Source organism: Gekko japonicus, unplaced genomic scaffold (assembly GCF_001447785.1).
Source record: "Gekko japonicus isolate JY-2015 unplaced genomic scaffold, Gekko_japonicus_V1.1 scaffold3228, whole genome shotgun sequence".
NCBI classification, from domain to species: domain Eukaryota; kingdom Metazoa; phylum Chordata; class Lepidosauria; order Squamata; family Gekkonidae; genus Gekko; species Gekko japonicus.
The window spans coordinates 70,009-96,585 of NW_015177111.1; the positions used below are offsets into that span (position 1 = coordinate 70,009).

The 26,577-nt window shown below is 44.1% G+C and overlaps 1 protein-coding gene across 1 annotated transcript in view; it reads right to left on the bottom strand.

Annotated features, from left to right (window-relative positions):
- Nucleotides 1-26,577, bottom strand: part of CNTN1 (contactin 1) — a gene marked incomplete at its 3' end in the record, with an annotated part of 99,169 nt that overhangs the window by 61,614 nt on the left and 10,978 nt on the right. The window contains exons 4-8 of the mRNA XM_015428306.1: nt 13,253-13,379; nt 10,703-10,875; nt 8,542-8,637; nt 4,057-4,263; nt 1,560-1,656 (exon numbers count right to left, since the gene is read on the bottom strand). Of these exons, the coding sequence (XP_015283792.1) occupies nt 1,560-1,656; nt 4,057-4,263; nt 8,542-8,637; nt 10,703-10,875; nt 13,253-13,379 (700 nt within the window). The remainder of the gene's footprint in view (nt 1-1,559; nt 1,657-4,056; nt 4,264-8,541; nt 8,638-10,702; nt 10,876-13,252; nt 13,380-26,577) is intronic.

Consider the following 26,577-nt stretch of genomic DNA (forward strand, 5'->3'; position numbering starts at 1 on the left):
TCAGCAGGAGGGCAGGATAGAAATCTAACAAATAATTTTTTAAAAAATGTATACAGGTGACCCAGTAGATGTTGTTTACCTAGATTTCCAGAAAGCTTTTGATAAAGTTTCTCATCAAAGGCTCCTAAGTAACATCAGGGGTCATGGGGTAAGAGGAAAAGTCCTCTTGTGTATTAAAAAGTGGTTAATTAACAGGAAATAGAGGGTGAGCTTAAATTGGCAGTTTTCACAGTGGAAGGTGGTAAGCAGTTGGGTACCGCAGGGCTTGGTACCAGGTCTGGTGCTTTTTAACTTGTTCTTTAATGATTTGGAGTTGGGAGTAAGTAGTGAAGTGCCTAAGTTTGTGGATGACACTAAGTTGTTCAGGGCGATGAGAACCAGGGAGGACTGAGGTGCTCCAGAGGGATCTGTCGAGGCTGGCCAAATGGGCATCGATATGGCAAATGAGGTTCAACATGGGCAAGTGCAAAGTAATGCACATTGGAGACAAAAATCCTAACTGTAAATATACATTGATGAGGTCCGATCTGGCAGGAGAGAGATCTTGGAGATGTGGTAGATACTCCGAAGATGTCAACTCAGTGTGAAACTGCAACAAAAAAGACAAATGCTGTGCTGGGGATTGAAAACAAATCAGCCAGTATCATAATGCCACTGTATAAATCGATGGCACAGCCTCATTTGGAATATTGTGTACAGTTCTGGTCACTGCACCTCAAAAAAAAGTCATTATAGCATTGGAAAGGTGCAGAAAAAGGCAACTAAAATGATTAAGGAGATGGAAACCTTCCCTATGAAGAAAGGTTAAAGAGGTTAGGGCTCTTTAGTTGGAGAAACGACAATTGAGGGTTGACATGACAGAGGTTTACAAAATTATGCATGGGACAGAAAAAGTAGAGAAAGGAGTACTTTTCTCCCTTTCTCACAATGCAAAAACTCGTGGGCACTCAATGAAATTAATGAGGAGTAGGTTTAAAACAGATGAAAAAAAGTACTTTTTCACCCACAGAGTAATATACGAGTGAAGTTCACAGCCACAAGAAGTGGTGGCAGCTACAAGCACAGACAGCTTCAAGAGAGGACTGAATAAACATATGGAGCAGAGATCCATCAGTGGTTATTAGTCACAAGGTATAGATGGAACCCTGTGTCTGGAGCAGTGATGCTCTATATTCTTGGGGCTTGGAGGGCAACAGTGGGAGGGCTTCTGAAGTTCTGGCCCTAGTGGTGGACCTCCTGATGGCACCTAGGATTTGGGCACTGTGTGACATGGAGTGTTGGACTGCATAGGCCTTTGGCCTGATCCAACATGGCTTCTCTTATGTTCTTAACATTTAAAATTATGATTTAGGACAGCTGTAAAATGCAATCCTTAATACCATGAATTCATGCAGATAATCTTGTCACTGTACATTATCCAACAAAAGGCTTAGATTTTCCAAAGCTGTGGAACAAATGCTAGGGGCTACTCTTGTAAGCAGATAAGGTCCACCTACCCTGCTCCAGTTCAGTCTACCCAAACTTTGCCCATGTGCATAAATACATTAAAACATACTTACTTTCCAAGTGCAAAACACTCTAGTGTCACATTTTGCCCGAGAAGTGCATATGTGTCTTTGAATTTCACTCTGATATCTGGCAGATAACCTTTCGTACCTAACATGAAATAAAGATGCAAGGATATTTAGCTTCTTGCAGACCATTTTACCACACATATATGGCTGAAAAACATCCTTACCACTTAGCAACATGATACAGAGTGAGAAAACAGGAACGAAGCAGATGAGACACCAGGAGCTCCACAGAGTTCTTCCCGCTCTCTTTTAAATTTTAATCATCAGGCATGCAGGAGCACAGTTCAGATCAGTACACATGTGTTTCCCTAACATGGCAAATAGCAGCTCCTTGGTCCACTTCAGGTCAGGAAACAGGACGTGACAGAATGATCCTTCATTGCACCATAGTCCTGAAGACCAGTGGCAGTTTTGTTATATGCAGGACCCAAGCTCAGAAAATAAAACAGGCATGCTTCTCTGGTGCCTGATATCATATATTCATGTACAAGTAAAGCTTAAATGTTAAGATGAGTGGGGTCTGGGTACCTCGGTCCCAACTTGTACCCCTCTAAGTCACATAGGGGCTGCAGAGAACTGCATTTTAAAGAGCCACAGGGACCCAGTTCTGACTGGGAACTTGGTGTGAGGGGAAAGGGGCTCCTGCCTTACCCCCCCCCCATTTTTTTTAGCTGATACAGGTCCAGGGAGGGATGTTATTTGTCCCATTTTGGAGCTGTATACATGCTGAACACTGGGGAACCTGGACCCCATTCATTAAAAGTAGTAACATCTAGTTTGAAAGGAATATGTTGTTTCAGAAAGTATTTTCCCCTTTTATTATTCATGAGGTTATATGCATGGGATACGATGGGGTGAAGCATGTTACAAGCATGTTACAAATTATGCTGGGCCCTCTATCTACTGTTTCAACAAATGGTTTTTAAAAATTCTAGAGAAAAATCTTCAACAGAACACGCAATAACCTGTTCATGTTAGTGAGACCTGAAAGGACCATCTTGGGAATCTTTTACTTCTTATTGTACTTTGTCTTCTTATTTTTATCTTGGTTGTGTAATGTATCGTCAGATTAGGAGGGGTGCAATCACAATAGTCACAAAAAACAACCACAATTGTCACAAATTTAAAGTTACCACAGGAGACAGGACTTGTGTCCCTCCCCATCCTCATTGAAAAGTCTCCCGCCACAACTTGGTTTCTTTCAGAATATGCATACTTCTTCACAACTTTGCAAAATTATCAGTCTGTTTAGGTTTGGAAAGAAAACTACAACTAAGAAATGTATGCACAGGTTTACATAAGCTAGGACAGAACCTGGCATACCTGGAAAGAGGTCAGAATCCTACTCAAGAGTGGCTAGAAAGATGTATCCTCACAGAAAGCTTCCCCTTGCTATTTCCTTCTCAGCAACAGAAGTAGTTTCCAGTTTTACCAAAGTACAATGAATACATGGCACAATTCGTTTTATTTGCTGCTTCCCCTGCATTCATGGAGACTCAAAGCAGAATATTTATGCCTCTCAGTGTAAGTCTCCTCTCTGCAAGGTTGTTGTTTTTACTCAGTTCTGTACTTCCATCTTAAAGGCTCCATCTGTATATCACAAAGTCCCCATGTTCATTGAGGAGAAACATGAGGACCTTAAGGAGTAACATCAGGAGAAACATGAGGAGATTTGTGCCTCCCAGGCACTGACCAGCTCTTCTCTGTTTGCAACCAAAGCAGGTGGGGAGAAGCGGCTTTAGCCTCCCCCTCATGCAGTTTTCCCATCCACAAACCATCCCACCAAGTTGCTATTGGCTTCACTGTGAAACTTACATGCAGCTACATCAGTACCATAATTTCACAACGGAGTTAATAACAGCTCCACAGGGTGGTTTATAGACATGAAAACAGCATGGGGGAGAGGCTAAAGCTGCTTCCCCTTGTTTACTTTGACTGCAAACGGAAAAGAATTGGTGTGTGTTTGGGAGGCACAAAACTCCCATCACACATGCAATGCAAAGTCCTTGCACTTTCCCCCAACAAACACAAGGACTTCATGTAGATGACACCTCACAGAGCTGTTATACACACAACTCAAGGTACACCTAGGCTTGTCAGGAAGTACAGAAACAGGGAGACCTGACGGGAGATCTTTATAATCTCGCCTACTTTCACCCTAAGATCCAACCATTCCTGACTTCTTGATGAGTAAAACCTTCATGATAGCTGTGTCTCAAAACACACCAGTCACACTCATGCTACATTCTAGGGAACACTTCAAACATCTCCTGCACCTGCATATGTTTAAAAAGTTAACGTCTGAAGAGGCTTTGAGCCTTAAGCACAGGAAAGAAACAGAACCAGTTACAAGAGGAAATGCCCTGGAAAAGCTGCTTATAGATTAGCTTCAATTTCTCCAAGAATACACTAAAAATGTAAAAGTAAATAATGGTGCAAAGAGGACATATGATATATCTAATAATCTGAATAAAATACTTACGATCTGATTGAGGAATAAGAGGAATGAAACTGCTGAATACACTCTTAGCTATTGAGTTGCTGGTCACAAAGCAAGAGTAGTTGCCCTTATCTGATGCTTCTACTTTTGCTATGTAGAGATTGCCGTTTGTCTGAGAAACAAATCGTCGTTTATCCAAAGTAATGAATTCAGGGAAATCATTCAGAACCCAGCGGTAACTCAGATCATCTGGAGAGAGAAAAATTGCTTCAATTAAAATGAACAAGGCTGAGGTGCTTAAAGGTGGTCAAAGGGATACAGAAAGGTATGAAAGCAGAAGGAAGTGCTTAATAAACTTTCATACATTAGGCAAATTATTTAGATCCCTTCCAATCTGGGTTTAGGCCTTGGTCACCCTGGTGGATGACTTGCACTGGGAGATGGACAGAGGGAACATGACTCTGTTGATTCTCTATTGATTTTCCTGAACTTCTCAGTGGCTTTTGATACCAACTATCATGGTACCTCTAGCAGAAAAATGCTAGCTTTGGAAGCAGCCTGAACTAGAAATTTGACTTTTTATACCTTCTGGTCATATGGCATGCTTGAAACTGAATATATCATCAGATGGAAAGCTTGAACTAACTTTTATGGATACATATTAGGCACTGCATCAATTAGTTGCCTAACCCACCCAATCCTTCATGAACCCATCTCTTTGGCAGGGCTGCTACCATGAAGAGAAGTAACTGTAACAACTTGCCTTCACTGTTCACTTTCATCTAACCTCCCAGTTCCTTACAGAGGATGGCTGGCACATCACAGTTTCTCCCTCAATTCTCTTGCCTCTTCCTGCTACCCATCATAATAAGGTCATATATTAAACATAGTTCTACAGAGACTATTACAATATTTATACTATTTTTTTAATTTAAAACATTTTTTTCACCCAATCAGGGTCCACTAAGTGGCGAACATAAAAAAAAGTCTAAACAATTAAAAATGAAAAAGTTCCGTTAAAAACACATAAATAAGGATGGGCATGAACCAGGACATTGTGGTTCAGTTTATGGCTCATGGTGTGCCCAGTTCATGAACCATGAACCATGAACCGTCATGAACTTTTAAACACTGAAAGAATCAGTCTGGTTTGTGATGTGGTATAATGGCCCCCCATGTGCTACAGACACTAAACTTGCAGGGGATCTCCTGCTGACTCTCCTTTACCTGCTGTCCACATTTGGTGAGGATTGGATTTACAGGGTCTGAGTTACAGTGCCCCAAAGAAGGTACCTCATCCTCCACTGTTTCCAATGGAGGGGAAAAAACAGCAAAAAAGCAAGAGCAACAGAAGCCCAGTAGAACAGAATCAAAGTACCAGAGAATCTCTGCAGTAGAAACTTAAGGTGGGGGGGAAAGCCCAGCAGAACCAGTGCAATGTGCTCAGCAGAACCAGTGCCACTGTGGCACTGCAAGCCCAACAGGACAAAGGTCTAGCCAGAAAAGTGATTTTGGGGGAAATGTCAGGTGCAGGTTCAAAAATGTATAGAATGGACCCCCTGAAACTACATATACTAAACACACAGGAAACCTCACTCTGCTGCCCACTCCTCTACAATCTCTCCAAGTTTGGGGTGGATTACATTTCTGGGGTCCCAGTTATGGACTCCCCAAAAAGGTCTCCCACATTTATCCCACATCCTCGCACCCCTCCTGAGTGTGAAAACCTCTATGTGCCATGAGGGTGAAAGTGGGTGTGAACGGTGCTTGTCGTGGGGGGAAGAAGTCCTCCATCCCCTGCATATCACTGGCTCCCATCCCCAGGAACCATCCTGCCAGCTCACTGGAGCCCAGCCCTAGCAAGGTATCATCAGGGGTCTCAGAGCCTCTTTCCCCAGATCTTTTCCTGGGGCTCTCCACAGAAGGAAAAGAGTTGTTAGAACTGCTCAAAGACACCAGCAGTTGCTAACACTCTTTGAAGAGGAGGACTCTGACAGCAGTGATTCAGAGGGTGGGGGGAAGCCCACAGTTTGGAAATATTTCCCCACCCTCCCCAGTGACTCCTGAGTGGCTGAGTGCCAGGTGTGCCACACCCATTTTCGAATGGGTGCAGACCCCCAATGCTTGTCCTCCATCTTTTGCAAACACCTGCAAATAGTGGATCCAACTATGTGTGAGAAAGAGTGGCGGCCAGCAGGAGGAAGAAGAGGCTCACTCCCTCTCAGCAGGGAGAAGTGGAGGAGGAGCAGGAGGCCCTGCTAAGAAAGGCTTCTCACACTTGGGCTGCTGTGGGTGAAACATCAAGATGGGCCACCCTCTGAGATATCAAAATGGCTACATGGAGGGCACAGGAAGCTCTCCAGATCTCCAGAGCATAAGGCAGAACCATCCACTTCATGACAGATCTCTGGAGCAGCCAGCAGGACTGTCAGGGCACGGATCAGGCCCCAGGAGGGGACAGTCCTGCCACCAGCATACAAAGTGGTTCTGTTCCATGCGCAGGGGATGGATGCAGACCACATGGTACAGAATATCACCGCTGTGATACAGAGTACCCTGAGGGAATGGGCAGGTGGCGACAACATCATCTGTGGCTACATGGTCATAGACACCAGTGCCAACAAGCTGGCAGAAGTGAAGCATGTGCACCTCAAGGGCATTGTCTGCCTTGTGCACATGCTTCACCTGGTAGTGAAGGATGCTCTGGGGCTGGGGAGCACTGTCAAAGCCACCTGGGATGCTGCCACCCTTGAGATGCAGTTCTTGCTCGAGATCTGCCAGTGCCTGGCTGCCCACTTCTTGCTCAGCATGAAGTCTGCCCCTCTGCTGCATGAAAGGCAGAGGGAAGGGGATAAGAACTCCACTTACAACATGATTGCTCATTCGGTGGAGCAGAAGAGTGTGGCACAAGATGTCATCTCCTCCAGGAGCATCCTGCATGGGGAAGAGGAGCTCAGCATCAGCTCCAATGACTGACTATGACTATCCCAAATGGTGCATGTCCTCAAGCCCTTCCAGAACACCACCAATGTGCTCTGAACCCATATGGCCAGCCTGGGGCAAGTCATTCCCTGATTTGAGGGCTGGACTGGGTGCTGGTCTCTGCACTGGACCCAGGCCCCAGAAGATGGCTATTCTTCCATGGGATAGGGCCTTGGCAGAGAGGTTGCAGGTGGGCAGCACCACCAAGTTGCATCCTCTCTGCAATAAAGGGGAGTACAAGCTGGCCTGATTCTGTGACCTCTGGATAAAAGGCAGCATTGCTCTACTGAATGTAGAGCTCTTGCAATGGAAGTGTGAGCTCTGCGAAGAAATGCAGAGGCTAGGCCAACAGACACGGCCAGAGGGAACAGTGGGTGGAAAAAGCTGGGGAGAAGGAGAAGCCACAGCCCAGCACCCCTGCCTCAGAATGTGAGCAGAGAGACAGTGTGGCTCAGAGCCCTGAGTCCACCTAATACCCAAACCCCAACAGGGCAGAGAAGTTCACAATCAGGAGGGTATAAAATGTGGGTCCTCCTCAGACAAGACACCCAGTAGCTAAGCCCCACTGTTTGGCATGAGCAGAGAGACAGGGTAGCTCAGAGCCTTGAATCCACATAACACCCAAACACCAGCAGGGGAGAGGAGTTCACAGTCAGGAGGGTATAAAATGTGGGTCCTCAGCCAAGACACCCAGTAGATAAGTCCCTCTGCTCAGCATGAACAGATAGACGAGTCCACCTAACACCCAAACCCCAGCAGGGGAGAAGTGTTCACAATCAGGAATAAATGATGAATATGCTCTGCTTTTAACAAGTTCTCTGCTTCTCTGTCTAACTGCCAACAGCCAACAGAGGAAAGGCTGTGGAACTGAGCTGATATATAGCATTCTGATTCCTCAGAGCAGAGTGGGAACATTGTTCTTGGCAGCCAGCAGTCCCTGTTAAGCTTTGGAGGACTCCTATTGTTGTTTCCAAGCTGGAGAATTCTACCCCCCCCCCCAATTGCTTTGAAGTTTTGTAAATAGTTAACTGAGCAGAGGCAGGCTGTCTGGAAATGTATCCATTCACGAACCACCACAAACAGCATGAAAGTTCATGGCGATTGCCCTTCCACGAACATCACTTTGCAAATCACGAACTAGTCAAAATTCCTGACGAACTTTAGTTCGTGACCCTACACATAAACACTAGAAGGTGGGCCAATAACCCAGTAGAGAATGATACAATACACAGACCATTTTTTTCTGTATGAAGGAAAGTATGTTTGCAAATCGTTGGAGCATAGCTGTTGAAGTTCACCCAGCCTTATAAGTGTGATCTTTTAACAGCAAGCTAGGCTCTTTAATACAAAGAGAACCAAACATTCTAGAATGACCTAAAACCACAATCAGAGAGGTCAAACTGCACTGATCTTATTAGGGGCTTAAACAGCTTATGAGACTTACATAGTTGTATTTAAAGATAGCAGTTCTGTAATCATATTATAGCCGTTGCTATTCTGCCCTTCTCATGAAAGCTGAAAAATATGCATAACAGATTAATTTACCTGGGTAATGACGTGGAGGGTCACAGAGAAGCACTGCTCCCACACCTTCCCGAACTTTTACCTCATGTCTTTCTTCAGGAGTAAATGTATTTAAATCTGTTCAAGACAATGAAAGGAAGGAGAGAAGTATTAGTTATGTATTTATATATCAGATTTGTATCCCGCCCTCCCAGCTTAAAATAATATCAATATAACCACATATAAAATATTAAGGAGAGGTTTCTGGACTGCTGTAGATATTCACTATACTTTTACTGAATAATAAAGATGACTTATTCGAGCATTACATTCCTACTCTCTCTTAAAAAAGCATTATATTTGCATTTTCACAGAAATATCACAATGAACTTAAAAGGTCCCTCCTACGACCATTTATCTTGTCCATAAGGAATCAAAGTGAAGTGGGCTACAAGTAAAAGGCTGCCATCAGCTGCCACTGCCTGTGATATGACATAGAAAAAAATAATAATACAGTACTTAAAATGGTTATTTACCCCCTTTTATTATACACTGACCTGAGAATGTAGTATCAAGGTGCCAATGTCAAAGGACTGGTGGACACAGATATTTTAGGGGACCTCTGCACTACTTTCTTTACATAGATGACAATATACGCTATATAATAAATTCTTCAGGAGGAGGCAATACGGCATATCTGGGGTGAAAGACATATGGACACAATTTCCCCTCCCCCAGTCCCACACAGCAGCCACTTTCTCTGCCATCAGGGGATGTGTTGTTTTTTAAAAAATGGTAATTTGACATATCACTATAGGATTGTAACACAATTGCAATTTCTTGCTTGCCAGTTTAAAAAGAAGGGGGGGAAAACAAGGAGGCCTGGGGGGAATGGATACTTCATGAACCTGGGTCAGGGAAAATATGGAGAAACCCACAATGCGGAAGCTCTGCTGCACTCAATTGGCAGTTACAGCAGCAATGAGGAAACTACAGAGAATCATCACTGTGTGGAAGATCCTAGAACGCACAGCACAGTTTCTAAAACAGTATCATCACAGATAACCCATAGAGAAAGGGAGGCAGTGCTTGCTACTTGGCTTGCAGTGTTCAGCGAAAAATCATACAAGATTATGATGGGCTTCAATTTTCAAGAGGGCAGCAAGAAAGGGGGCTGCCTCACTGTCCCTTATTAATAAACATGTAGGGACAAGACTCCTACTGTGTGGTGAAAAGAAAGGATGGGCTGTCTTTAGTACAGCTAATGAGAGGATATTTTTCAATGGCTCATAATGCTATGACTGATAGTACTAAAAGCTAGGACACTGGAGTGGGGACTAATATACCCATTTTAGTCCAAACTTCTTTCCCTCCTGCCAAATACACAAATGTGCACATTTGTATATTTGGCAGAAGGGAAATAAATTTGGCAGGAAACACAGCAGGAAACACAGGTCTGACTTGGGCAGCTGCCTTGGTTAGAAGAAGCCACAGTATCAGGAAAGGCATGCTGTTTGCCTGATTTACTCCCTGGATATTTTCTGCTCAATATGTGTTTTGTAAAATAAATAGATATTACAAAGGTTTTCAGAATCCCTTACCAAAACAGGAACTTTGTTCTGCTACATTGTCTCTGAGTTCTCTCACCACTGGAGAAAGTGGAAAGCATATGGCATAATAACAGGACACCATCTTTTCTTTGAAAATGACTGGAAAGGGGTGCCCCATAGGCTAAGTATGATGAATGCAAAACAAAACAACAATGTGGAGCAAGCCAGCCAGTGTGGTATAAGGGTTAAAGTGCTGAACTGGGATCCAGGAGACCCAGGTTTGAATCTCCACTCTGCTACGCAAGCTTGCTGGGTGACCTTGGGCCAGTCACACACTCTCTGCCTAACCTACTTCACAAGGCTGTTGTGAGGAGAAAATGGAGAAAGATGCAAGCTACTCTGGGTCCCCATAGAGGAGAAATGGCATAAATGATGAAAATAAACAAAAATGGGACTGGACTTTCAGCAATTTGAAAAGGTATTACAGACACGTTCCTTTTCTTTGAATCCTATGGATACATAAAACATGTATATCTACATGTTTTGCTTAAGCCAGTATGAGCCAACAGTGGAATGGCATTAACAGACTGATCACCAGAAAGTATACATTTACAGATTTGGGTAAAAAACCTAAACAGGTAAGTACTGCTTACATCCAAAGTTTAGATTTGCTTCTCGGCTCCGTACGGTTCCATGTATGTTGGATGCTATGCAGACATATGTTCCTTCATCCCTTGATTTCTCAGGGTTAGTGATTTCCAAGTTACCTCCTACCATAAGGTGGCGCCCCCTTGTAATATCAATATCCCAGTTGTTAAGTTTCCACCTATTAAGAAATGTAGATTGAATTATTTCTAAAAACCAACGGCACGTTTTGACATTTCCTGTTAATACTATGTTTGTGTTAATCTAGAGCATGATACCTTGTTCCAAAATTAAGGGAAGGGGGAATCATCTTGCCACGGAAGGAGAGCTATACCCTGGTTTCAGCACTGGAAAGAGATATTGTGCAGCTTTCCCTTATATTATTTCTTTATATGCAAAGGGAAAATGTCCATGAGATCATAAGGCATTACTGTGAGATATACCATGGTGGAAAATGCTCAGCTTCATAAAAACACACTGAAAATTTTACGTGGAAATAAAAGAAGTAAAGTTGTACACAAAATTGCACAGGCAAGGTTGTGGCTGTTTGTATCTGTGCCATTTACACAGTGACAGTCTATTTAGCACTAACTCAGACCCGATGGGCTGAAGGGGGAGAGGGGAGTATTCCATGAGGAATTTCCACTGAATTCAAAGGAAGATGCTTCTACGATGGTATACATAGGATCCCAGCCAAAATCTTGTTGTTTGAATGTCTCTGTGTTTAAAGAAGTACAGACCAATTCATGCTACCCCTTGAAACTCTATTGCAGTCCCAGTTTTTGGTCTGCCTATGTAAATCTCTAGCAGTAGCGTCACGGGCAGAATTGGCTGTGTGTTTGTGTTAAGTGCCATCAAGTCACTTCCAACTTATGGTGACCCTATGAATGCCCTATCATCAACAGCCTTCATGGCCACTCTTCCCAGTCTCAGTCTTCTTCTGATTTCTTGGTTTAAGTCTCCTTTTTGGTTCACGATGGAGCCAAGGAACAGAAAATCTTGAACAATTTCAATTTCTTCATCATAAACCTTAAGATTGTATAATTCCACAGTAGTCATTATTTTTGTCTTCTTGATATTCAGCTGTAATTCTGAATGGATGCCAAATGCTGAATTCAATGTGGATGGAGTTGCAGCTGCATAAAAATATTCCAATGTGATTGGATATCAAGTCCTGCACACTGTGGCCAGCAGGGAAACAACCAGCTCACCCAGTAGCTACAAGTCTGCATAGGCCGTATGACAGCTGTGACTATTAGAGGCTCACAGGATCATGCCCAAGCTAATATTTTGGATTGCCTTATAAACACATTTTCTTTATTATGAGGGTTCATTAAAATTGTAAAGTATCATTTGAGCCACCAGGGGGAGTGTGCAACCTTCCGTGCGTGCATCTAGTAGAAATCTAAGCAAGCAACCAAAACACCTACAACATTTTCATAAATCATCTTGGGGGGAGGGTCAAACTCAAAACCCTATATGAAAGCACTGCAGGGTTTTTTTAAAAAATTTTTTTAAAATACATAGCACAGTTCTGGAAATTATATAGAGCATAGTTCTAAATATCAAAATGCAAAAGTTCATTCATTCAGAAAACTAGGACGGGGGGGGGGGGACCCCCTACAGGGAATAATGGCATGTTCTCATACTGCTTAATGAACTCTAGTGGAGTACAGATGGGCACCAATATAAAACTAAATTGCTATTGGAATGCTACACTGTTACTTCATATTGATTTCATAATAGTATACTAAAATCTTGCTAACATCCCTCTCTTTTCCCCTACCATCACCCCTTTCCCTGTCATTCTGGGCACTAAAAGCCAGACCAAATAAAAATAGCTTACACAAAAATATAAGGTGATTTTAGCTGACCAGGCATTCGGTGTCAAGGTGAGATAAGTTAAGCACAATTAGTAATACATTATTGTCTTAACAATCTTCCCCTTGGCCTTCCTCCCTGTCTGCATAGTTGCTCCTCTGTACAGGTCCCACAAGCCCAGCAATGATCTTTCCAGGGGAGAGGAATGCAACGAAGGTTTCCATTCTGTGTATGTATGGTTGGATACAGGCGCATACTTTGGGTTCAGCTACAGGTTTCTTCCCAAGTTATTTTAAGCAACTTTTTTTCCTTTTGCAAATGCGGCAGCTGGGATTGCTTTACCATGAAGGAAACAGTAAACAAGGCACAAAGAAAGGGAAAACTTTAATCTTTTCCTTTCCTGCCATTTTTCTCACTGGAAAAAGCCATTCGTGAGATTAATTTATTCCTGTTACGAAAATTTATGGGTATCTTTTTTCTTCTTCCCCGGAACAGGAATGAAATCAGCTCAGGAATGGCTGTATCCAGGGAGACAATGGCAGAGGAAGAGAGGGTTAACGTTTTTGTCTCTACCCAAGTCCTTTTCCTTCTTGATAATGCAATCCTGGCAAATAAATTTGCAAAAGAAAGAAAAGTCCTTCAAAATAAACATTGAGAAACTATAGTGTGCAATTGTGGTCTTACATTAATAGTAACTTCCTGCAAATCAGAATAAATAAGAGCAAAAAGAGTGTTACTTGTAAATGGGAGCAGGGATTCCTCTGGCTCTGCAATTCATTGAAACTCTTCCATCTGAGGATTCTTCTGGATAGATTGTGTCAATGGGTTGTTCTTCAAAAATTGGTCCATATCCTTTTAATTCCTCTGAAAATAGATGATAAATTAATTAAAATTATAGCTTTAAAATATCAGCTTAGCATATATGGCTAATGCAAAGTTAAAAACCCTAAAACACACACACACACACACACACACACACACTTATTTTAGTGAATCAAGAGTGAGCACTGTGGAAACTGTTTAAATGCTATAGCTTCCAGTTCTCCATTGTATTCTTGTCAACATACTCACCCATAGAAAAAGAGACTAAACTAGTTACATTTCCCCTTAAGGTCATTGTCTCGCTGCTGACACTGTCAACAATCCTGCCAACTGGTGCGAGATTTAGTGGCGGCATTTGTGACTTGCACATCTGTCTGTCTGAAAGACACACTGAATCTCAAATCTCCTGCACAGACCAGCAAACAACCACCAGATTGTAGTGACATCTGATGTCCTCTGGCTTGGACAATAAATGGGAAGCTGAAGTGGAAAGGTTAGTTTCATGAGCAGTATGCTTACTCACCACACACTGCAACTGAAATTGCCATCTGATCCTGCTGCTATATTGCTTTGGGGGCTTTAATTCTCAGCCTAACCCAAGCACTTAAGGACAGTTCCAGAGTTTAGTGCTGGAATGCATGTAGATGGGAAAAGAGAGAGAGAGTGTCTCTGGGCACATGCAAAATGCCCACCCCTCACTACTAACAGTGCAATTCAATGCTGATTTATTCCACTCTATAAACCCACAGAAATGAGTTGATTTATACTGAAGTAAATCTGCATAGGATTATCCTGTATGGAATTATGGCATATGTTTGTAGGATGTGGGAAAGTTTTCCAGATAATAGTTTGTATCCAGCCAGCTTTTTCAATCAATCTCATCTAATTTCCCACCTTACTACAGCCACCAACATATTAGCAAAAGTGAGTATTTTCATGCCAATAAAATCATAACAGTATTTACTGAAAAGGAAGAAGATCATCCTTTGACTTCAGATGACAACACTATCTTCAAACAATGGTGACAGAAGGTTTAAAAGCATGATAGCACCACTTTTCTGACATAGCAAGATAAAATCAATTTCATACTATGCATTGAATATAACCTTGTCAATTATAGATACTGGTTCTACATGCACTGTGATACATGTTATGAATGGATAAGGAAAGCTGGTGTGTAGATATGCCAGTAAAATAAAAGTATAGATGTCTCTTTCAAAATTAGCACCTGTACACATTAGAAAATCCACAATTTTCAGGTAGCCAGAAAATGTATTTTGAGAACAGCTTCTGGAACAGGGAAAAGAAGAGACAGGACAACTGGTTATACAGTTCAAATTAACTTTTGGCTCTAGAAGAGAGAAGTGGAGATTGGATTTATACCCCACCTTTCACTACCTAAAGGAGTCTCTGAGTGGTTTACAATTCCTTTCCCTCCCCAAAACAGACACCCTGTGAGGTACGTGGGGATGAGAGAACTCTCTTGAGAACTGCCCGTGAGAGAACAGCTCTGAATCTGTATGTTATTGGTCATATTCTGATGTTCACTTTGCCCAGCCTTTAGGCACCAGAAGGCAATAGTTTCTTGCACAGAATGTATTCAGATCACCAAGAACCCTCAAGACAGTGAGGGTTGCTTCCCCACTCCCACACTTACCCGGCAGAGAGAAGCATGCAGGAGCTTACCAGCTTGACTGGACCAGTGGTGCCAGACAGCGATAACTGAGAGAAGGGCAGCAAGAACAGATTGGGGAGCCACCAAATCCAGAACAGAATCAAGGAAGAAGAACAAGACCCATCCTGTGAAGCTAGTGGAAGCCCCACATGGTGGCAGGGGAGAGGAAGTTGGGTAAAGTCAACCCCATCCCCCTTGCTTTACTAAGGCTCCTGAAGGGTCATCACAGCTTAAAAGGAAGACCCAGGAGGGCACTACAGCCCCATACTCCACCTTGGAAGCGGACATGTCTAGACTTGTCTGTCTTTTTCTCTATCACTATACAGATTACGAAAGAGATACATGGTAGCAGGGGTCATTTGGGGGGGACGCGGGGGGACGCCATCCCCCCGGGTGAAGTGCGGGAGGGCGGGGCCTGGAGCTCCCTGCTGGTGCCCGCTGGAGGTCGCCGCCGGCTGTGGGGAGGACACACTTCCGGTGATGTCAGGGGGTGTGGCATATGCTGAGTTATGCTAATGAGTCCCCCTAGCTCTTTTTCTACGAAATGACCCCTGCATGGTAGAAGCCATTTTTGTTCTGAAATTCTTCATCTACATAATGAGCACTGACTATCAACAAGATGTTCACTTTGAAACATGACAAAATAAGTTTGCTTTTAGATTGAAAGTAGCATCACTTGCTGCTGAAATCACAACAACATCCCAAGAAGAGGTCTTGGATCACATACCGTAACAAAGAAATCCTGGCAACAATGAAATCAATTGCAGCAACTGGAGAAGAAGAGCTTCAAATTCAGGCATTGCCTGGCCTTTGACTAGGGCATGATTCTTTAACGTAATTCTTCATGTTTCTGTGCATGGCTCCTATTTATTTATTTATTTATTTTATTCAATTTTTATCCCGCCCTCCCCGCCACAGGCAGGCTCAGGGCGGCTTACAATAAGGGTTAAAGCCACCTTAAAATACAAACATGACAAGTATAGCTTGACAATAAAATAGAATAAAATGAAAATAAAGTGCTGGTGACAATAACAACCCAGTGGCCATGATAGATGTTCCCAAAAAATGGCAGCAGTCAGAGAGGACATTTAGGCAAGGAGGAGGGAAAGCACAGGAATAAAAGTTAAGCGCCTCCCCCCACTGCTGTAAGATAGTATGACAATCTAGCCCCGTTCCCTCACTCAGACTCCAGTTCTCAGCCAGAGCTAACCTGAATTCTCCTCAGCAGTCAGTTCCAAAGTGTTTTTGCTCAACTGATGCTAACCAATCAAATTCCTTTGAGCAGCATGTCACTCAAGGCTCTCTGGTTCCGTGAGGCATTAACCCTTCACAGTCCTTCACATGTTTACACAGTACTTATGAACTTTTAAAGTGCAGTTCGTCACATGTAGGAAATTTGAAACTCTCTATGGTTTCTCTAATCAAATCAAGAATTTCCCAGTTATTGTATAACTTGGCCCTAAAATGTAGTTCTCACTAACATGGTAAACCTATGTCTAGGCTGTTTCACTATGTCCATGCTCAAATCTGAGAGAGGGAGAGAGAGAGAGAGAGAGAGAGAGAGAGAGAGAGAGAGAGGGAGAGAGAGAGAGAGAGAGAGAGAGAGAGAAGTCCTAGCATAAAATTCCCTCCCATACACACAGATATCAAGTTTTCTATGCTCAGATAATTTTTTCGGGAGAAATCAGTCATGTAAGCATGTAAAAAGGAATATGAGGACCATATAGCAAAAAATATAAAGACCAACAATAAAACCTTCTTCAAATACATTAGAAGTAGGAACCCAGCCAGGGAGGCAGTGGGGTAAAAGGAGTACTGAAGGATGATAGGGAAATGGCTGAGAAGCTAAATGCATTTTTTGCCTCTGTCTTCACTGTGGAAGATGAGAAGTGCTTGCCCACTCCAGAACCACTGATTTTGGAAGTGGTGTTGAGAGACCTGAGTCAGATTGAGGTGACAAGAGAGGAGGTCCTACGACTGATAGACAACTTAAAAACTGATAAATCACCGGGCCCGGACGGTGTATCTTTAAGAGTAGTTGCACCTGGGAATTATAGTTCCAATTAGGGGGCCCAGAAGCTTCCCTCTAACTGGCTTATTAAGAGTAATTTCCTGAGCTCAGAGGCACGAAGATAGGAGTTTTATTGTTCTTTTCCATTTCTTTGTCCATCTTCACTTACCGCAAGTGAGGGAAGCTCATCTCTTTTCTCACCACGCCCATAGAATTGACCTAGATCACAAAGATGTAACATCTCTACCCAGCTATCATCTTGATAGTGAGTAAATGATGTTCTGAATGTGTGTGAAGTTAAATAAAGATGATTTAAGCTCTCCTCAGTGGTCGTGCATTGACTCATACCTAGAAAGCGTTGGATCAGCACTGGACAGGATAAAGTGAGTTTGTCCATTTCCGCTGCTTCTAGTGTTGTATTGATAAATTCTTCTTTGCTTTGCTTTGCATACAAAATTCTAGCAGAAGTAGCTATATACAGTATAAGATAAGAATTGTATCTTTTACAATTTTCTGGTAAAATATTCAAAAGTAATATTTCTGGGGTAAAGGGTATATAATAATTCAATATATTCTGCAATATTTCGTGGATTCAGGCCCAATACTTCTTAGCTTTCTCACATAACCATCACATATGATAAAAGGATCCCGTTTTGTTTTCACATTTCCAACATTTATCAGAACATTTTGTATCAAATTTAGCTAATTTTTCAGGAGTTATATACCATCTGTAAAACATAAATATTTTCTTTATATGCAATTGATTTTGTAAACTTAATATTTTTTCTATATTTGAGACCACTGATCTAATTTAATATTGTTGCCCAAATTTTCTTTATAACATTCTGTTCAACTGACAATAATAACTTATCAATTTCCAACCAATTTTCATTAAAACCTATCACTTTGTCTTTGGTATATCTTGATTCAATCTGAACTCTTTGCCACCAGTTAAATTCCGAGGGTAATTTTAAATTGAGTTTAGAGTCCAATAGATCATGATATCTTTTCACTGGTTCTTCTTGATATGTCTTCGGATTTGTGAATGCTTCTAAGGGGGCCACAAATTTCGAAGTTTTGGAATAAAATTGTTTTTTAATTGGCTCCCAAACTTTTATCAAGGAAGCCCTCAACCAATGTTGTTTAAAGTATTTGTGAGAATCTATTTTTCCATATCATAAAAAGGCATGCCAACCTAATGACAAATCATGCCCTTCTAATTTAAGTAGTCTTTGATTGTCCAATATAATCCAGTCTTTAATCCAGGCCAAGGCCGCTGCTTTATAATAAAGGGCACAATCTGGAAGGGCAAAACCAGCCCTCTCATTTGAATCCTGTAACGCTTAAAGTTTTATTCCTGGTCTCTTTCCTTGTCAAATAAAGTAGGTCAACAGTTTGTCAATTTCTTTAAAATAGTTTTCGTTTTCAAGAACTGAGATAGTCTGAAATAAAAACATCAATCTTAGTAGAATATTCATTTTAATAATTGCTATTCTACCCATGTTTCCATTTATCTAAGTCTTGTTTAATTGTTTTCAATAATTCCATATAGTTATTTTCAACCAAAGAACTACATTTATTCATTAAGTTTATTCCAAGATATTTAATTTTCTTTTGAATTTCCAATCCAGATTTTTCCTGCAACAATAGTAATTGAGTCTTTGTCATATTTTTTACACAGATTTTTGTTTTATTTTTGTTTATTTTTAAGCCAGCCACAACTCCATATTTATTGAGTCTATAGGATTTTCCAAAATGAAAGCTAGACCAGCTTTTCCAAAATGAAAGCTAGATCAGCAGCAAAAGCTAAGAGTTTAAATTCTACTCCTCTTATTTTGAGACCTCTAATTTGTTCTTCTGCTCTGATTACATCATTTATAACTTCAAGTACAAAAATGGAAAAAGGACAGACTGAAGCTGACTACTTCCATGACAACAAAACCTAAACAGATTGCAAAGACAATTTTAATTGTGCTAAGAGACAGAGTGACTACTCCCACCCATTGGTACACTAAGCCCATGACATAAGTCCTCAGTAGCTTAATGGCAAAAGTGCGATTTGGAGTATTTGTACAGGTGCACAGAGCAGTAACCTGGTCTGATTCAGCCAAATACTGTGCACTGGGCTTACAGACTCAAAAAGCAGTTGTTACAGTAGAAAGCACAGCTCCACAATCTTTTCCAGTCAGGTCTCTGCCTCCATGGAGGACAGATAGTCAGCCTTAAAAATGGCACCATATGTTAAGGAGAATACAGAGTTCTTCACCTGCAATTGTTGTGCTTCCAAGTATCTTTGGAAGCATGCATTGTGCTTCTTATTCTTATTTCATTTACTTTATTTATATCCCACTGTTATGTACTGAGCCTGAATGGAGTTACTAAACAATAGATAGCCAGGATCCTGGAAGGAACCTATAGAACAGAAGTTCTTATGTAAATAGCCTATCAAGGGGACTGTGTGTGTGTTGGGTGTGGTGTTTTGCATGCATTTAAGCAGGGCTCTGCTCCTGCTAGAGTTGTCTTTAGTTTAATCTAACTCTCTAATAAACTATGAGCTGATCATTCCACACGTCTGAACCCAGTATGTTTCACTGGCAACAAGGATGGGATCCCGATGAGCGAGCCTGATCCAGCCAGTACCACAACATGCAAGGAGCTCCAGTGCCCCGCACCCTGCATCGGTCCATGGACCATGGCTGCCGCTCCAGGACATCTGCCGGAATTCGACTCCACTCACCCTGAACTTTGGGAAACATGGGTTGAGCGGCTGAAGTACTTCCTCATGTTCCAGGACATTGATGACGTGGGTAAAAAGAAGGCCCCCTTGCTCAGTGCCTGCATACGACAACCTCATCAAGGTGCTCACCGACCATTTCATGCCACAGCCCACTAAGATGGTACACTGCGTGGATTTCTTCACGCGCCAGCAAAAGTCTAGTGAAGAGACCACTGACTTCGTGGCTGAGCTTTGCCAGCTGCCCCTCAACTGTGCATTCTCGGATCTCGAAGAATCCCTGTTCAACTAGTTCGTCATGGGCATCCAAGAACAGAAACTCCGTCGCAAACTCATCGGCCACGAGGAGCTCACCCTGGAGAAGGTGCTAAGAGAGGCCACTGGTTTTGAGAAGTCCCAGCACGACTACCAGGCCCACTCAGCGCACCAGGCCTCCCCGGTTTCTGAGGCCTTAGACGAGGAAGAGACACACTAGGTTCGTCAGCCAGCTCACCGCGACTTGTGACCATCGACCGCTAACACACACACCGCGAAAACCATTGCACCGGCTCCATGCACCACAAAAGTTGTTCCTGCTGTTTCCGCGACGTGACTTGCAGGACCTGCAGCAAGATTGGCCACATCACTTGCGCCTGCCCTTCTAGAGGAACCTGGAGATGCTCTGCCACCCACCAAAAATCAGCGGAGCTTCACACAACCACAGTCAACCAGCGCCAGGTACTGAATTTGCCCCGGAACACCCCTGATAAGATTAAAGTGACTGTGTTGATTGAGGAAACGCCCTGTGAGATGGAGTTGGACACTGGATCCTCCATTTCCATCATCTACTAAGAGACTCTCAGGAGGCTCTGTCCGCAGGGGGGTCCCCGCCTGAGACCCGCTGGCTTCACCCTCAGAGACTTTCAAAAGAACCCGGTGGCCATTAAAGGGTGGGGCAAATTCCATGTGCAGTACAAGGAATTTTGAACTTGTTGGTGGTGGAAGGGTGGCTCACCAGCTTACTGGAACTGTCGTGGTTTGCACCCTTGGGATTTGGAGTGATGGGGTGCATCACATGCGGTCTACTGATTTTCATACCATGTGCGAAGAGTTCCCTGTCATCTTCGATGGAACTCTTGGTCGTTACACTGGTCTGCCCATTTCGATAAACCTTGACCCGGCAGTTTGGCCAATTCGTATGAAGGCCAGGCACGTCCCGTTCACACTTAAGCTCAAGATAGACGGGGAGCTGGATTGCCTGGTGACCCAAGGGGTTCTGGAGCCCGTGCTGCATGCTCTCCGGGAGACCCCCATCGTGACCCCCGTTAAGCCCAATGGCTTCTTTGGCGGGAGTGAAGATGTTCGGTAAGATGGACTTGTGCCAGGCGTACCAGCAACTTCCCATAGATGATGCCACCGCAGAGGCCCAAACGACTGTGACGCACAGGGGCGCGTTCCGGGTGTAGCAGCTGCGATTTAGGGACAGCGTAGCCCTGGGAATTTTCAGAATTGAATGGACTTTCTCCTTAAAGGAATTTCTGGGGTCCAGCCATTCTTTTATGATGTTTTAATAGCTGCACCCACTGCTGAGGCCTTTGCTGAGAGATCGTGTGCCGTCTTACAACATTTCCAAGCTGTCTCCTCAAGGTGAAGAGGGAAAAGTGTATTCTGTGGGTCCTGCGAGTTGAGTTCCTGGGCTTCTCCATTGATGAGCATGGCATCCATCCAACTCCAGACAAAGTCAATGCCCCAGCTCCCACATCCAAGTCGGAACTCCGGGCCTTCTTGGGGCTGCTGAACTTGTACCATTCCTTCCTGCCCCACAAAGCTGCAATCCCCGAGGCCCTGCATCACCTTCTAGATAAAAAGGCTAACTGGGTCTGGGGCCAGAAGCAAGCCGCCACGTTCAGGGCTGTCAAAGATCTGCTCACATTGAACACAGTTCTTGCGCACTTCGACAAGACGCTCCCCGTCATCCTCGCCTGCGATGCTTCACCATATGGGGTTGGGGCTGTCCTTGGACACCAGCTGGCTGATGGCCAGGAGGTTCTTGTGGCCTATTACTACTGCACCTGTTCTTGGCCAAGTGCAACTACACGCAGATCGACAAGGAGTCACCGGTGATAGTAGCAGGAGTCAAGAAATTCCACAACTACCTCTATGGGCGGCCCTTCATGATTATGACTGATCACAACCCCCTGCTGGATCTGTTGTCCCCTGATTGCCAGATGCCGCAGGGTGCTGCGCTGGTCTATTTTCCTGGCCGGCTACCAGTGTTCACTCCTCCATCACCTCGGGAAGGCGATGGGTCACACCGATGCCCTCAGCCAACTTCCGCTGCCCTCCTGCAACCCGGACCTGGCTCCTGCGCTTCAGAACCTGCTCCTTGAGGACCTGCCTGACCATCCTCATCAGGTATCCGACATGTCCCACCACACTGCCTGGGACCACGTGCTATCCCGCATTTTGGACTGGGTAGAGACCAGCTGGGTGGGCCCAGAATTCATGGCTTTCTCCTTCCACTGGCATGAGCTGTTGACTCACAAGGGGTTCCTGCTGTGGGGAAGCTGGGTGGTGGTGCCCGCCCCACTGTGCCAACAAGTACTAGCAGCGCTACACAAAATGCACCCAGGATCGTGTGCATGAAGGTGCTGGCCTGCAGCTATGTATGGTGGCCTGGCATGGACAGCGAAATCGAAGACTGTGTAAGGCGCTGCCAGGCATGCCAAGAAACCCGACTGGAGCCCCCCAGGGCCCCGGTGCATCAGTGGGAATCCATACACAAACCATGGTCCCAGCTTTACCTTGACTTTGCGGGACCCTTCAGTGCTTCAGGTGATCCAGAAACTAGGAAGATGGCAAACAGCAGCAACAACTCCATGAGGGTCTTCCTTTCAAAAGAGGGGGTTGCTAACTCTGTCCCATGACCATCCAGGGTTCCTGGATCTCAGCTTGAAAATTTTAGACTAAAGAACCAGGATTCTGTGCTGTAGTGGTTAGAGTGTCACACTGCAGTCTGGGAGATCCAGGTTCAAATCCCTACTCTGCCTTAGAATGATATACCTTGCTTTGGGTCTCCCCTGGGGAATAGTTGGGTGAAACATACTGGGTTCAGATGTGTGGAGTGATCAGCTCATAGTTTAGTAGAGAGTTAGATTAAACTAAAGACAACTCCAGCAGGAGCGGAGCCCTGCTTAAATGCGTGCAAAACACCACACCCAACACACACACACTTCCCGTGATAGGCTGTTTACATAACAAATTCTGTTCTATAGGTTCCTTCCAGGATCCTGGCTATCTATTGTTTAGTAACCCCAAGCTAGGCCCGTCATCGAGTCCTGTTCAGGCTCAGTACATAACACCCCTCCCCCATAGTTCAGAGCCGCCTTAACACGCAAAGTCCCTTAGGCAGGGAGGTCTGCGTCGCTCATGGTTCGAGTGCCGTGGCTCTGACTGTGGGGCTGTGGTTGCTGGAATGGAGTCCTCCAGTTCCGTCGAGGGGCTGGCAGACGGTGGCGACATAGGCGCAATGTTGGGGTTATCTGATGGCACTGGCTCTGGCAGTTCGTCCGCTTGTCTTGCTGGCTGTTTGCTGGTGGCAGGCTGCTCGCTGGCCACTGGGGTGTTCCTCTCAGGCTCCAGTTTCTGGGGGCTGGGCAGCTCCTCGTCACCCTCATCTGGGGATGCGGAGGGTAACCCTGGTTCGGCTGGGAGGAGAGGGTGGCAGAACTGGTCGATGTGCCTCCGGAGTACCTGGCCCTCCTCGGTTGACACCTCATAGTACAGGGGCCCAGTTACCCTGATAACTTTGGCAGGGATCCACGCCGGGCCTCTGGAGAAGTTCCGAGCATAGATGGGGTCACCTGGGAAGAATCTGTGGGGTGCTGCTTGGCTTTCAGGGGTCAGACTGTGTTCTGGAGCGTGGTCTGGGTGCAGTTTGTCGAGGCGGGTGGTTAGGTGTCTGCCCATGTGGAGTTCCGCGGGGCTGCAGCCGGTCGTTGTGCATGGGGTTATCCGGTGGATGAAAAGGAAAGCCGCGAGCTGGTGATCCCAGTCCCCATGGATGATACTTCGGAGAGACTCCTTCATAGTCCTCACCATCCTTTCCACTTGGCCATTGGTTGCCAGGTGGAAGGGAGCGGAGTGGATGTGCCTGATTGCGTAGCAGCCCATGAACTCCTGGAACTCGCCCAAGGTGAAGGCCTTCCCATTGTCTGTCACAACAGTGTCGGTTTTGCCATGGGTGCAGAAAGACCCACTGCAGGACATGGATTGCTGCTTGGGATGAGGGGGAGCTTACTGGAACCACTCCCAACCATTTAGTGTAGGAGTCCACTAGAATGAAGAAAATCTGTCCCTGGTCACTGGAAACCGATGGTTCAGCCAAATTACACAGCATGTATAATATTCATGATTTACTGATTGAAAAAGCTGCAGAAAATTCCAAATAATGGGGAAGGTTTTTGGTGCCATTTTTCTAGTCTAATTTTTTGGTGCCATTTTCCTAAGTGTAAAGTCATCTGCCACTTGCCCTCAGAGGTACAGTTTTAATTATTTCCAATATAAAACTGCATAGGTTTTCTCTGTTTTCCAATGTAAAAGATTTCAGCACTCAGAGAGATGCCACTCTCCGTTCACATGCAAAAACAGCTGATTGCAGCTAGAACTAAATACTGAAAGTTCATGTTCTATGTGATTTTTTTAAAAAGGTATTCTTAAGAGCAGCTTTAACTGGCCTCCAGCTATAAGGTTTTAATCAAATAAGGAACCTCCTTGTTGTCTTCAGTGCAAAGGCCCTTCCAATCACAAGGTGAGATTTATTAGAACTTGGGTCAGGGCCTTCTGATTTATGGCCCTATTAAATCAGCTATACTCTAAGACCTGACCTTGTAGGCCATGCACTGATAACACAAAATTTTTACTTAAACTTTCAGATAGCCATTATTATAATTCTGGTATAGTGAATGTAAAAAGAACTTGGACATAAGAGAAAAGAGGAAAAATACAAGCAGCATTTGGCATTCATTTAAAGAAAGCTGGAGAACGCCTTTAATACTAAAACTCACAAAAATGTGTTTGATTTACAGCAGAGTATCATTATAAATTCCTTTAGATGCAATATTTATCACTCTGCCATCTGTCTGATGCAAATCCATTTCAATCCACTAACACCAGCATTGTGGAGAAGCATTCTATGTCTAGGCAAGCAAAAATGGAAGGTTAATCCAGTCTGTTTTTATGAATGTGATGACTGCATTTATTTTCATGTAGTATATTTACACTGAAGTTCAGAAGGCAAACACTGCTGTTCGAGTTCTTCTGTTCCCAAAGTTTATTCTGACGATCGGAAACATGAGTTCAGCAGAATGCAGCATACTCGCTGCTATGCTTGGAGACTCCCTTTTTCTGCATGCCTAGATTTTACTTGCCCCCATCAGTATACTCAGTGAGGGAGATCATCTTGTAAAAACCTTGGTTCATATGAGGACAATGCTCATAAAAGCAGTTAATGAAGGCATTTCCGTACCTTAGGAAAGGAAACAGATACAGAGAAAAGGGTATAGTGCTTCTGGCCTCTTTGACTGAAGAAGAACTGAGCACTGAAGCTCTCAGTGTAATTTAGAGCAAACACTAATAAAGATTTCGTTCTCATTCTGTAATAGATCACCAAACTTTGTTGACTTGCATTCTGCTCACACATATCTTTCAGTGTGCATCTCTGCTGCTGAGATTTTTGTTTTTCTTAAAAAGCTATCAGGGTATGCAAAGAACACCCCCCCCCCCCAATACTCCCTGGACTGCGTAGAGAGGATCTGAATCTCACCACACTTTGGACATCAGTTGCTTGCACTTGAAATGAAACCGTGTATAAATTAGGTCACTTCAACCAAATTAATATGTTGTGATGAACAATTTTTACTGCCTTTCTGTTTTCATCTGCTGTCTATTCCCATGAGCTAAAGGCACAAATAAAATGCACAAAATGGGAAACGATCAATTAAAGAGAATTATATATGCCATCCTTAAGCAGTAGACACTCTGGTCAGGGTTTGGGCCAGGCCCATAGCTACAGTGGGGCATCTTGGGGCTAGGCCCCTTGACTTACTGGCAAGGCCCCACAACTTCCCATCCAGCCCAGAGCCCCTGAGTGGTGGAGAGTGTGGGGAAGGAGCCATGTATTCCTGCACAGAGAGCCAGTTTGGTGTAGTGGTTAAGTGCGCAGACTCTAATCTGGGAGAACCAGGTTTGATTCCCCACTCCTCCACTTGTACCTGGCCAGATGACCTTGGGCAAGACATAGCTCTGATAAGAGCTGTTCTTGAAAAAGGGCAGTAACTGTCAGAGCTCTCTGACCCACCTACCTCACAGGGTGCCTGTTGTGGGGAGGGGAAGAGAAAGGAGTTTGTAAGCCACTCTGAGACACCTTTGGATAGTGAAGGGCAGGGTATAAATCCAATCTCTTCTCCTCTTCTTCTTCTACAGATGTCTGGCACAAAGGGCTGGCTATGGTGGCTACATAGAGCCAGACAGTACCTCTCTATTTCTCCCAGAAGTCTATTTTCCCCAGAAAGTACTTGTTGCTGGCGGGCTGTGCTATGCTGTCCTGGCATGAGGGGCTGGATATGGTGGTGCGAAGGGTCACTGCGAGGAGGTGGCAGCTTGGTAGAGGCCCGGGTGGCAGAAACTGCAGAGCAGCTTGGGACGGGAGTAGGGTGCCCTCTAAGAAATTTGAATGCGCCTGCCTAAAAAAAATTCTGGCTATGGGCCTGGTTTTGGCACATGACTATGAAGAATGCTGAGAGAAATTCTCATAATTTCCAGGGTTAGCATGCAAATAATA